The 12578-nt window shown below is 46.9% G+C and overlaps 1 protein-coding gene across 1 annotated transcript in view; it reads right to left on the bottom strand.

The window, feature by feature from the left end:
• INPP5D (inositol polyphosphate-5-phosphatase D) overlaps nucleotides 1-12578 on the bottom strand; it is a 135179-nt gene that overhangs the window by 110161 nt on the left and 12440 nt on the right. Inside the window, exon 2 of the mRNA XM_044675669.1 lies at nucleotides 10736-10799. Coding sequence (XP_044531604.1) covers nucleotides 10736-10799 — 64 coding nt within the window. The remainder of the gene's footprint in view (nucleotides 1-10735; nucleotides 10800-12578) is intronic.

The following is a 12578-nucleotide window of genomic DNA, read 5'->3' as shown; positions in this document are numbered from 1 at the left end:
GAATTACGTGGGTTGTCCATCCCCTTCTCCCCAGGAGTTGGACAAACCCAGGAACCATTCAGCAAGCCTTCATTCCTTTGTGTCCGAGTCTGCTGGGCACCAGGGAGACAAAAGCACGGAGGCTACCCCTGACCTCAAAAAGCGGGCCTGCTACAAAGGGGAAATGAAACCAGCCCAAATAAGGGTAACACAAGGGTGGGAACGTGGGGACCAAGAAGAGCTCCAAAATGTTCCAGGAAAGTCCAAGGAAGGAGACAGCACTAGAAAAGGTGCTAGCGGGTTAGGGGCCAGAGATCAGGGAGGCTGCCTGGAGAAGGTGGCCCCAGAGCTGAGCCTTGAAGGAAGACAAAGATTCTGAAAGATGAAGAGGAGTGAGTTCATTGCAAGCATGGTCAGCATGGGCAAAGTCATAGAAACTGGAAAGGGAAGGCCGAGCCTCAGGAGGAGCCATTCAGCATAGTTGGAAAGGACCACACTGGTCTTCTGCTCTAGCACAGTGTTTCATGCATTATGGAGCCCCCAGAAAGTCTCCTTTTAGTCACACTCAAGGGCAATCTGCATTTCCTCCTAAGACGGAGTGGTTTCGGGTTTTATTTTGTGCCTATAATAGCTTCACCTGTATTTCAACCAAATGAGTATAGCCCCACTGAGGTCGTGCCTGCCTTCCCTATAGGACAAGACTGACCCTCTACATCCAGGCAAAAAAAAAAAAGCAAAGAGAAGAGGAGCAAATAGAGGGTCAGAGGCCCTGAGTTTGAATCATCTGTGCATTCCAGGGCAAGTGACTTCCCCTTTCTGGACCTCAGTTTCCAAATACAATGGTTGGACTAGATGGTCTCTTATGTCCTCTTGGGTCAGCTAGGTGGCTTTGTTTTGAATAATCAATTGACAGTTGGAAGGGATCTTTAAGATCATTGAGTCCAATCAGCTCATCAAATAAGTGAGTAACAAGAGGATACGTGACAGGCCCAAGGTCACACAGCTATTCATAGGCAAGCTGGAATTCAAACTCAGATGTACAAACCTCCCAATTTTGTGCTCTCTTCACTATACCCTGTTGCCTCTCCAATTCTATTTCCTGGTCACACCCGAGGAATCCTCTCTTTTCAGTGCCTGTCCCTACCATGGTGGTAGTATGGTCTTCAATCTGCCTCACTGTGTGGACTAAAAAGGTTCAACTGTAATGGATGAACAAGATGACACTGTGTCTGCTTGGTGTGTGTTTTCTTTAGATAACTACTTATGGAGTCTTCTGTTAGCATGAAATCCCCTTGAAGGCAGGGGCTATTTCCTTTTTTGAATTTGCATCTCCAGTGGCTAGAACGGTGCCTAGCACAGAGTACATGCATGATAAATGAGGAATGGTTTGGGACATAGTTAATATTGACTTATTTGCCCCAGTACAGCAGAAGCTTCTTGAGGGCAGGGATTATTTACTTTTGTCTGTACACAGTGACTGGCGTGAAGAGGCCACTTAATAAACGATCTAGAAGCCAAAGGAAAGGCAGAAAAACTAAAGGGCTCAAGAACTTCAGGGGCAGGAGGCTTCCTGGAGGAGGGGACCAAGGTCTCCTAGGTGGGCAAGACATGGGAAGACATCTTAAAAAGAATGATATCTACATAGATGTAGAGATAGCTAGAAAGAACCAGCTTGGTTGTGCCATGGAAAAAGTGCCAAGCCTGGAGTCAGGAAGACCCAGCTTCCTGTTAAAAAAAAAAAAGAGTTCAAATCTGACCTCAGACATTTCCTATTTGTATGACCTTGGGCAAGTCATTTAACCCTGTTTGCCTCAGATTCTTCATCTATCAAGTGAACTGGAGAAGGAAATGGCAAACTAAGTATCTCGACCAAGACAACCAAATGGGGTCATGGAGAGTTGGGCACAACTGAAGATTGAACAACACCAACAAAGCCCAACCTCTTCATTTTTGTGGAGAACGTGGAGGCCCAGAGAGGAGGATGGAGGAGGAGGAGGCTTGCCCAGTACCACACAGTTAGCTACTAAGTTGGCAGAACTTAAACTTGAACTTCGGCTCCCCACCTCTGCCTTTTTATGAGGTGTAAATACTATTTTTATCCTATTCACTGGATAAGATCATAGCTATAGAGTTGGAAGGGGCCACAGGAACCATCTAATCTAACACTTTCATTTTACATGGGAGGAAACTGAGGCCCAAGGAGGGGAAATGAGGTGGTAAATTATAAAACCATGATTAGAACTCTGGTCCTCTGACTCCAGACCTAGTGGTAACTCCACCGATGACACCGTGCTGCCTCTTACATAGAAACCATCATCCTGAGCTTCTCAACTGGTCCAATGAGCTCTTTGAGGCTGGCCTTAGGAGCATCTCTAGGCGTGGGCTGGTCCTCAGCTGGCTCAGGCCACTTCCCGCCTCACACTCGGAATCCTATAGTCTTGTCAGGGAGTTACTGGTCTTCACGCCACACACTCAAGGTCACCTTCCCATCTCACTGAGGGGTGGCAGCAGGACAGCAATGGAGGCAAAACAGGAAAGGGTCATAGACTGAGAGCACGGAGACCACTGAGTCCAATTCCTTCATTTTACAGAGAAGGAAACTGAGGCCAAGGGAAGTGAAGCAACTTGCCCAAAGTCCTATGGGGAGAAAGAATCAGAGGTAGGGTCCCCCAGCTCCCAGTCTAATGCTCTTGGCCCTGCACCATGCTGCCCATGGTCTTTGGTAAAGTGTGGAGGCTTCTGAAAATAATGCATGGTGTTCACGGATGAATATATTAGGTTTAAGTTACTTATCGTCTGCGCCTATTGTAACATCCATGATCCTAAGAGGGGTTAAAGCTGCATCACAGAATTCCATGGTGCCCCTGCAGCTTTAACCCCTCTCAGGATCACGGATGTTACGCTATGTATCTTGTATGTACCCATTCACACAGGCATTGTCTTTCCCAACTAAGTATAAGTTCCTTGAAAGCAGGAACTCTTTGTGCCTTTTTCTTTGTTTCCCTAATGTTTAGTAGAGTTCACGGCACAAAGTGGGTGCTTAATAAGTGCTTGTTTCTGACTGATAGTGCCTAGCACAGTGCCTGGCATGCAGTGGGTACTTAATAAATGTTTACTTGTTATTGAATGATTTATAGACTCTAAGCTGAAAGAGACAATAGACACCGTCAAATCCAAATTCCTCGTTTTACAGACAAAGAAACTGAGGCCCAAGGAAGTTATGTGACATCCCTGAGGACACAGAGGCAGTGTGAGACCACAGTTTGAATTTTTAAGCCAAGTCATTGGAACCCTAAAATCATAGATCCAGAGCCAGGAGATACCTTTGATGTCATCTAGTCTAACCCTGCCTCCCATTTCATGGATGAAGAAACTGAGGGCAGAGTGATTATCTGGGGTCATAGACTTAAAGCTTTAGACATTACCTGGCCAAACAGCCTCGTTTAAGGGTCAAGGGAATGGAGCCAGAGGGGGGGGGGCCTCAGAGAATTGTAGAGTTAGAGCTAGAGAGACCCTAGAGGTCATCTCATTCTACACCTTCATATTCTTCAGTTGAGGAAACAAACCCAGAGAGGGTAACGGCTTTGACAGAGATCATACACTCCAGAGATGCTCTGACTCCCAAGGTAGGACCCTTCCCAGTGTGCCATGCTAGAGAATGGGGTGGATGTGTGTGCGTGTGTCTTGGGAGACAACAGATGCCAAATGAGCGTCAATGATGAGAGGAAGAAAGAGGAGGTGGGTGACAGCAGGAACGGGCAGGATACGGAGATGCTCTCATTCACTCTCTGCATGACTGTGCCTAGGAGAAGGCAAGAGCCAGGGGCATCGGGCTGGGCTGAGAAACTCATTACCAGCTGGAGCTCCTTTCTGGAGCTGTTCCCTGGTGAGCCGGCTGATGGCTGGCTGATGGGCTGCTCTGGGGGCATGAGCATGCCTGCTGTCACTGTCATCTTCCCAGAACATGTGTTTCAAAGGGAAAAAGAGCAAGGTGGGGTGGGGGGAGGGGGAAGAGCAATTTAGCAATATGTAATTAAATATAAAAATATCATTCCCAGGCTCCCAATAATTGGGACATGGAGACAGTTTTATGTTAATAAGAACATTTAAAGGAGGAAAAGTGGTTTTTCTCCCTTTCCAAATACAGCTCTCTCTCTCTCCCCCCCCAGAATCTATTGGAGGTTTTCCATATTCATAAGGCTTAGCAAGGCGCTTAACTTCTCTGGGCCTCAGCCTCCCCTTTTGTAAAATGAGGGGGAGGTTGGATTAAATGGTCTCTGTGGTCTCTTTTAGCTCTAAAACTGATCCCAGGATGCCCATGAGGCTTCCTGGCTTAAAACCATGGAACAATGATCAAAACTGCTGGTGACTTTAATGGTAGCCAAGAAACATGGTAGGCATACGAACCAAAGATGACTTATTTTTACAATCTGGGTTCAAGTCCCACTTCTGCAACTAATTTCCTACCTTCATGACCTTGGACAAGTCATTTAAACAAGAATTAGACCACCTAATCCAACCCCTTCATCTTCCTCATCCATAAAATGGGTTGGTTGGACTAGAAAGCCAGTGGGGTCCCTTCCTGCTATAGTACTATGAGCGTATGGTCTTGCTGGGGCTCAGTTTTCCCATTTGTAAAATGGGGGGGGGGAGGAGAGGGTTGGACTATTCTTGAACCCTTTGCATGGGCATGGGGAACAAGGAATCAATGGATGACATTTGACATTGTGGAGGCAAGGCTGGGAAAGGAAGTAGAGACCAGGCTGAGAACTGGTCTGGTAAGCAATGGGAAGCTATTAGGGGCTGTATGGGAAGGGTAAGGGGCACATGTCGAGCAGTTGTGTAGCAAAAAGAAAATAGATTGAAGAGAGGAGAGAAAAAGGCAAAAGCGCCAGTGAGGAAGACGTGGCAATATTTCTAAAGTGAAGTGATCAGCTGCCTGTACCTCCAGCTTCTATGTGGCCCCCGTCCCCAAATTAGGTCTCATTGAATTTGGGCAGATTCTGCATATAATTATAGGAATACATGTAGTTTTTCTCCAAACAGAATGGAAACTCCTCGAGGGCAGGAACTATTTCATGTGTGTTTTTGTATTTTCCCCAGGGCTGCTACAAAGCAAGAATATATGAATATATTTGTTCATTGATTTCACGCTTGCCTTCCAGTCCCCCACACCTAGGATAGTGCCTGGCAGGTAGTAGGGAGATGCTTAAGAAATGCTTGCTGATTGACTGGCTTCCATTTGTCTTTGGGTCCCCAGCAGCCAGGGCAGTGGTTGTCCTCCCTTCTGAGAGCCTACTAGAGCAGAGTCAGATCTGGTGATAGTACAGGAAACGAATGCTTGGTGGTTTTTGGCAACTACCAAGTGGACACTTTGTAAATGCCTGCTTGATAAATTGAAAGATAGCCTCCGTGGTCGCCACGTTCTCAACTGATTACCCTTGAATCTCCTGTAAACATGTCGACACTTTGGCCATTTCTGACATGTTCCCCACTCTCTCTGTGGAAAGGATTGGGAAAAGATTAAGGAAGAGAGGAGAGCCATAGAAGTGGGTCTAGGTGGGAGGTAATTACTGGGGTGAAGGAGTTGGCAGGGAGAAGAGAAAAAGAATCTGGAACATGAGGAGCTGTGAAAAGGGAAACAGTAGAATTCGTTCATTCATTGGGTCGAAGTTTGCCAAGGAGAGCAAGAAGGCAAAGATGGCACCAAGGTTTGGAATCTGAGTCACTGAGAGAACTCTGGTGTTCTGAATGGAAATAAGGGAGGGGTCTTTGGACAGGAAGACAACGGTGGCATTGTCAGTGTGAGCAGTTTGAGGTGACCATGAATGTCCACATGGAGAGATCCAATGGGCTATTGCAGATGTAAGACTAAACCTCAAAAGAGGCTGGGGTGAGAGTTGTGAACTTGGGAGTCAGTGAAGGAGAGATCAAGCCATAAGGTCGAGTAAGCTTGCCATGGCAATCAGCATGGAGAGGGGAGAGAAGACCTTAGGGAATACTCCCAATGAGGGAGTCAGAGGAGGAAGAGAAGCCAGGATCTTAGTTTTAGAACTGGAAAGATATGGGCAGCTAGGTGATTCAGTGGATTGAGAGGTAGGCCCAGAGATTCTGGGAGGTCCTGGATTCAAATTTGACCTCAGCACTTCCTAGCTGGATGACGCTAGACAAGTCCCTTAACCCCTATTGCCTAGCCCTTAGTGCTCTTCTATCTTGGAACCAATAGTTAGTATTGATTCTAAGACAGAAGGTAAAAGTTAAAAAAAAAAAGAACCGGAAATATCTTAGATCTCCTTCAGTCTAATTCCTTAATTTTATAGATGAAGAAACTAAGGTCCAGAGATGAGGAGTGACTTGTCCAAAAGCTTATCGGTGATCTTTTTTTTTAAACCCTTACCTTCCTTCTTGGAATCAAAACTGTATTGGTTTCAAGGCAGAAGAGTTGTAAGGGCTAGGCAATGGGGGTCAAGTGACTTGCCCAGGGTCACACAGCTGGGAAGTGTCTGAGGTCACATCTGAACCCAGGACCTCCCATCTCTGGGCCTGGCTCTCCATCCACTGAGCCACCCAACTGTCCTCCAGTGATCTTTTGAACCTGAGTTCGACTTTATTCTATTTGACTTTTTCTTCCTGGATTTGGCTCCTCAATCTGGTTTGGGTACAGGTCCCTGCTCCATTACTTACTGGTTCTACTGTCTTGGCCTCAGTTTCTTCATCTGAAACACAAGGCAATTGGACCGAGTGATCTCTAAGGTCCCTTCCAGCTCCATGATTCTGTGACCCAGACCACTGAACAAGACTATCTAAGTTATGGAGAATAGTGACTCAGGAAGAATCAAAGAAGGATAGTCACCTCCTCTAGGCTCTATTCTGAGAAAAGGCCTGGAGAATCCTTTGGCAGGGCTAAAAAGGATGAACACTAGGCTTCAAACGGAGAGAAACCCCAAAGCACAGGATGCTCATGACCCTCCTGAATTCAAGCAGTAACAAAAGAAGAGATTGGACACATCGATAAAACCAATCTTCCACTGAGCCTGTAGGATCTTGGGCCTTTGCCTGTGTGGTTTCCATGTCCTCAATCCTAAAAGAAAAGATCTCTTGGGCCACTTCCAACTTTAGATCAATGAATCTATGACCATTTGATCATACAGCAGACATCAGGCATTTAATATGTACTCCTCAACTGACTGAGGAAGAACAATGGTACGTTGGGGCAAGGGATAGATCCAGTCTTTGGTTTCTCTTCAGCCTTAAAGTTCTTTTTGAAGACAATGGCAGGAGAGGAACACTGGGTAGTGGATCTGCCTTTAGCATTAGGAAAAGGCTTTACCCTTATCTCTAGGGAGAGCTTTATCCACCAGTTGCAACTACTCCTTGGGTGATACAGCTTCTCCAGTCCTCAGTTTCCTTATCTGTAAAATGAGGGATTGAACTGGATAACCTCCAAAGACTCTTCTGAGTCTATGATCGTAGGTGACAGGATCCCCAAGGCTGCTTTCTACACATCAATGCATATGACTTGGAATTTTGGTTCACATTCTAATATTAAAAAAGGAAATCATTTTTATAGAGCAGACAAAGTATTTATGGTTACGTTTCGAAAATGGCATCATCTCTGCCCTGAAGCCTACACTCTACCGGAAGAACCCAAGTGTGAAGACCTCTCACATTTTCGAAGCAGGAGAGAATCCTTTCTTAGGCTGTTTCCTTAAGAGAGATGGGGGTCAGGGGTCAGGGGCTAAGCTACGTGGTCGCCATATCTTAAATGTAACCACAGCTATAATGATGCAAGCCAAGCGGACGTACAACTGTAAAGCCTGGAGATCGAGGCAATCCTGTCTCAAGTCTCTCCGGGGAAGGAGCTTCCAGTAACAAAATGGTGCTCTATGGGACCGACACTGTCCAAATAGTCTTGGAGTCGTCCCTTCTGGTGCTGCAGGACTGGAAACCTGACTGGAACAGGGGACTACATTTTGGGGGCTGGGGAAGGAAGCGAGTCACAGGGTAGTGCCTAACAAACGCTTATCGATTGGACTTCATTGAAAAGTTGAGCCGCCAGGGAGGAAGACGCCAAGGCCATTTACGCTAACCTCAGAGAAACCAGAACGTGTCCATCATCGTCAATGATTTACAGACCTCCTGGCTGGGAAACTGGTCTGAGCTGCTTCTCCAGTTCCAGCCAAGTCTAGCAGAGAGGAATTCGATGACGGCCACTGAATGGGGTTTTATTTCTCTTAAACCCTTACCTTTGTCTTAGAATCGATATGTGTATCAGTTCCAAGGCGGAAGAGCACTAACGGCTAGGTAATTGGGGGCGGGGTGTTAAGTGACTTGTCCAGGGTCACATGGCTAGAAAGTATCTGAGGCCAGATCTGAAGCCAGTACCTCGGTCTCTAGGCCTGGCTCTCCATCCACTGAGCCCCGTAGCTGCCCCCCCAGCAATGATTTTTTTTTAAATTTATTTTATTTTATTTTTTAAACCCTTAACTTCTGTGTATTGACTTATAGGTGGAAGAGTGGTAAGGGTAGGCAATGGGGGTCAAGTGACTTGCCCAGGGTCACACAGCTGGGAAGTGTCTGAGGCCAGATTTGAACCTAGGACCTCCCATCTCTAGGCCTGGCTCTCCATCCACTGAGCCCCGTAGCTGCCCCATAGCAATGATTTTTATTTGCATTTGTCACAACCAAATTAGCCAAGGATCTTCTAGTAATTCACCTGACATTCTTCATTTGCCTTTTTGAAGATCAGAGCACCCATGGGATCCCTGAGAATTGCCGTGGTCAGGGGTTAACAAGAATCAAGGAATTGTCAGCTCTAAGATGGGAAGGCAACATAAAGACCACCCAATCCTATTTCCCATCTGATGCAAGGAACCCTTCTCTAGCTCTCCACCGAGTCTTAGATGGCCTCTGTTTGGACGGTTTCAAGATGGCGGGACTCACCGTCTGTTAAGAGAGCCTGTTCTGTTCCCTGGACTGCTCTTGTTTTACAGAGTTTAGCCCTAGAGAGAACTGAAAGACATTTCCTGAACTCTCTCCCCGGCTCATAGCTCTTCATTTTGGGGGACCTGCCCTCTTCCATGTGACTGTGCCGTGAGGAGCGACAGACACCTACCATGTTCCCCCCCCCCCCATCCCATCAATCCTCACCTTTTCCAGGCCAGTTGGATCTACTGATCTCCATACGGCGTGCTATCTCTTTACCCTGGTCACCCTCCTCTGGACACAGGATGTGGAGCTCACGGGGACCTCAGAGACCAGCTGGCCCCACCTCTTCATTTAGCAGATGAAGAAATTGGGCCCCAGATCCCACAGGGAGTGAGCAGCCAAGCCCCCAAGCCATTGGGTTCCCCCCCCCCCCCACTACAGCTCCTGGACTTGTAGTATCTTTGTCCTTTCTAAAATGCAATGGGGGGCAGCTGGGTAGCTCAGTGGATGGAGAGTCAGGTCTAGAGATGGGAGGTCCTGGGTTCAAATCTGGCCTCAGACATTTCCCAGCTGTGTGACCCTGGACAAGTCACTTGACCCTCATTGCCCACCCTTACCACTCTTCCACCAAGGAGCCAATACATAGTATTGACTCCAAGATGGAAGGTGAGGGTTTTATTTTTTAAATTAAAAAAAATAAAATAAAATGCAGTGGCTGGAATTGAACACAGCTCTTCAGATGTGATCTGCTACAGAAAAGCTAGGTGGCACAGTGGATCAAGCACTAGGTCTGGAATCAGGAAGATCTGAGTTCAAATCTAGCCTCAGACGTTTACTGGCTACGTGACCCTGGGTGAATCACTTAACTCTCTTTTGCCTCAGTTTCTTCATCTGTAAAATGAGCTGGGGGAGGCAATGGCCAACCACTCCAGTATCTTTACCAAGAAGACTCCCCCCTCCCCCCCAGTGAGGTTGTGAAGAATCAGAGAGGACCAAACAATGCAACAATAACAGGGCAGAGTTTAACCCAACAGCCACCTTCCTGGTGCTGGATCAAAGCTGCCTCCCACCGTCATCGTCATGGTTACTCTGCCACATGGTTGACACACATGGAACCTGGAGGCCAATAAGAAACTTCAGCACTTAAAAAACAATCCAGTTTTCCAGCTGCATCTCCTACTCTGGCCTTGCAGCACCGATTTCTTTAGAATCACGAGGGACACGCTCAGAACCACCCAGAGACAATTCCATAGAGGACTTTCCATGTGGACTTCCTGATGGCCACAGTAATTCGACCATCCACCCTGGAGCCATCACTTCCCTCAGGGCATCTCCACAAGTGCTCGCCTTTCTTCTCAAGCCTCTCACCACTCCATCGACAAACTAACTGGCTCAAGAAAGTTGCCCTTCCAAAGACAATCGGCAACGATGGAATGGAGAAAGGGGAAGAAGAGACAGAGAAGCATCCGGGCAGGAGCTTCGTGTTCCTCTGAGTCTGGGGCATCCTCGTCCTTCCATCTCTGCACACTCCCTCTGCCCGGCCGCTGCCCCTCACTGGGCCACCCTTCCAGAATAATCGTCCCCAGCCAGCTTCTCGCCATCCTCGACAGAAATCGGCCCGAAAAGTCTACGGCGAAGATGTCGCCCCATCTGGCCCAACGCCTTCCAAGAGAAGGCTGCGAGTACAGCATCTCACAGTCATGCTGAATGAGAAGGCTCCTGGGGAGCCATTTCCTCCTTCGAGTTCTCCCCCTCCCCTCCCCTCCCCCACCCCCTCCCCTCTTTATCTCCCAATCATGAGGCAACGCGTTCAGGAACGTAATCTTACCTGGACAGTGAATTTGTCTTCTTCATTGGGCAGAATCCGGTAGGTATAAACGCAAGTCCGATACCTGGGACAGACAGACACGGCGTCAGAACTCGGAGCAGTCCATTTCTTAGGGTAAAGGCTAGTCTTTGGGGAGCCTAGAGATGATGATGAGAATTCATACCCCAGGGGCCAGGCTGAGACGGAGGACTTTGGGGCATGATGTTTCTGGCCACGTCGGTCCACTTGGGAGGGAATGAAGGGGGCAGCTAGACGGCTCAGTGGATGGAGCGCCGAGGCTAACATTAGGAGGGTCTATGCGTTCCAATCTGACCTCAGACTTCCTAGCTATGCGATACTGGGCAAGTCACTTCCGCAGGCTTGCCTCAGTTTCTTCATCTGTCAAATGAGCCGTAGAAGGAAATGGCCAACCACTCCAGTAACTTTGCCAAGAAAATCCCAAATGGACCCGCAAAGAGTCAGATGTGACTGAAATGGCTGAACGATTACAAGTGTGCCATATAAACCAAAGGTTTAGTTTATTTTCTAAATTGTAATCTTTTCTTTATTTTTTATTTTTTTAAAGTTTTTATTTGAATATTTTCCCATAGTGCATATTTCATATTCTTTCCCTCTCCTCGAAACCCCCCCAACCCCACTTAGCCAACATGCAATTCTACTGGTAAACCAAAGGTTTAAAAAATAGATAGATAGGGGGCAGCTGGGTAGCTCAGTGGATTGAGAGTCAGGCCTAGAGATGGGGAGTCCTGGGTTCAAATCCGTCCTCAGACACTTCCCAGCTGTGTGACCCTGGGCAAGTCACTTGACCCCCATTGACCACCCTTAACACTCTTCCACCTAGGAGCCAATACACAGAAGTTAAGGGTTTAAAAAAATAAAAAATAAATAAAAAAATAAAAAAGAGATAGATAGATAGATAGATAGATAGATAGATAGATAGATAGATAGATAGATAGCCAGACCTAGAGCTGGGAGGTCTTGGGTTCTCTGTGACCTTGGGTAAGTTACTTCATTCCCATGGCCTAAGCCCTTACCAGTGCTGATACTAAGACAAAACAAAACAACAAATAACAATAAAAATTTGTTGTTACTCTAATAAAAAAAGTCACAAGCCCAAAACAAAGATAAAATCAGTTTTGTTTTGAACAATTTTGTGACAATTTTTTTTAAAATGCTCTTCAGTGCAATGGAGAGATGGGATGAAATGGATTTCAGAGCCCCACTGAAGTTTCTGCCTCAATAGTACATACAGCTCCAAACCCAAAGAAGCACATAATGACTATATACAGGGCCAGTGCATCACTGAGCTCGCACAGGCCATTTTTTTTTTAAGACAATGGGGGTCAACGTGACTTGCCCAGGGTCACATAGCTGTCTGAGGCCAGATTTGAACTCAGAACTTCCCATCTCTAGGCCTGGCTCTCAATCCACTGAGCCACCCAGCCGCCCCTCACACAGGCCATTTATTTGGCACTTCCCACTGGTGAAAGGGAATCAGCTGTTGCCACGAAGGGATAGGAGAGACATTATAGAATAAGGTCAAGGGAAGGGGAGTGGATGGCCAAACCAGGGGAAACGTGCCTTCCTCTTTGTTTTATGCTCTTAGCATCATAGATTTATAGGTAGAAAGGACCTGAGAGGAAATTAAATCCAAACGCCCCATTTTACAGATGGGATGACTGAGGCCCAAAGAGGTTAAGTGAACTCAGTTTTAAGCTGGTAGAAACAGAGGGCAAGGAAAAGGTCAGTGGTGAGTGTGAGCAGGCTGTGAGACCCAATTAAGGACCTACTAAGAAGATTCCAAATAAAGCAGGAAGAAAATGGGCTGGTGGCATAGAGGGAG

The sequence above is a fragment of the Gracilinanus agilis genome, chromosome 4, assembly GCF_016433145.1.
Source record: "Gracilinanus agilis isolate LMUSP501 chromosome 4, AgileGrace, whole genome shotgun sequence".
NCBI lineage: Eukaryota > Metazoa > Chordata > Mammalia > Didelphimorphia > Didelphidae > Gracilinanus > Gracilinanus agilis.
The sequence above is the reverse complement of the archived record's forward strand: the minus strand, read 5'-3'. Positions and strand labels throughout refer to the sequence as shown.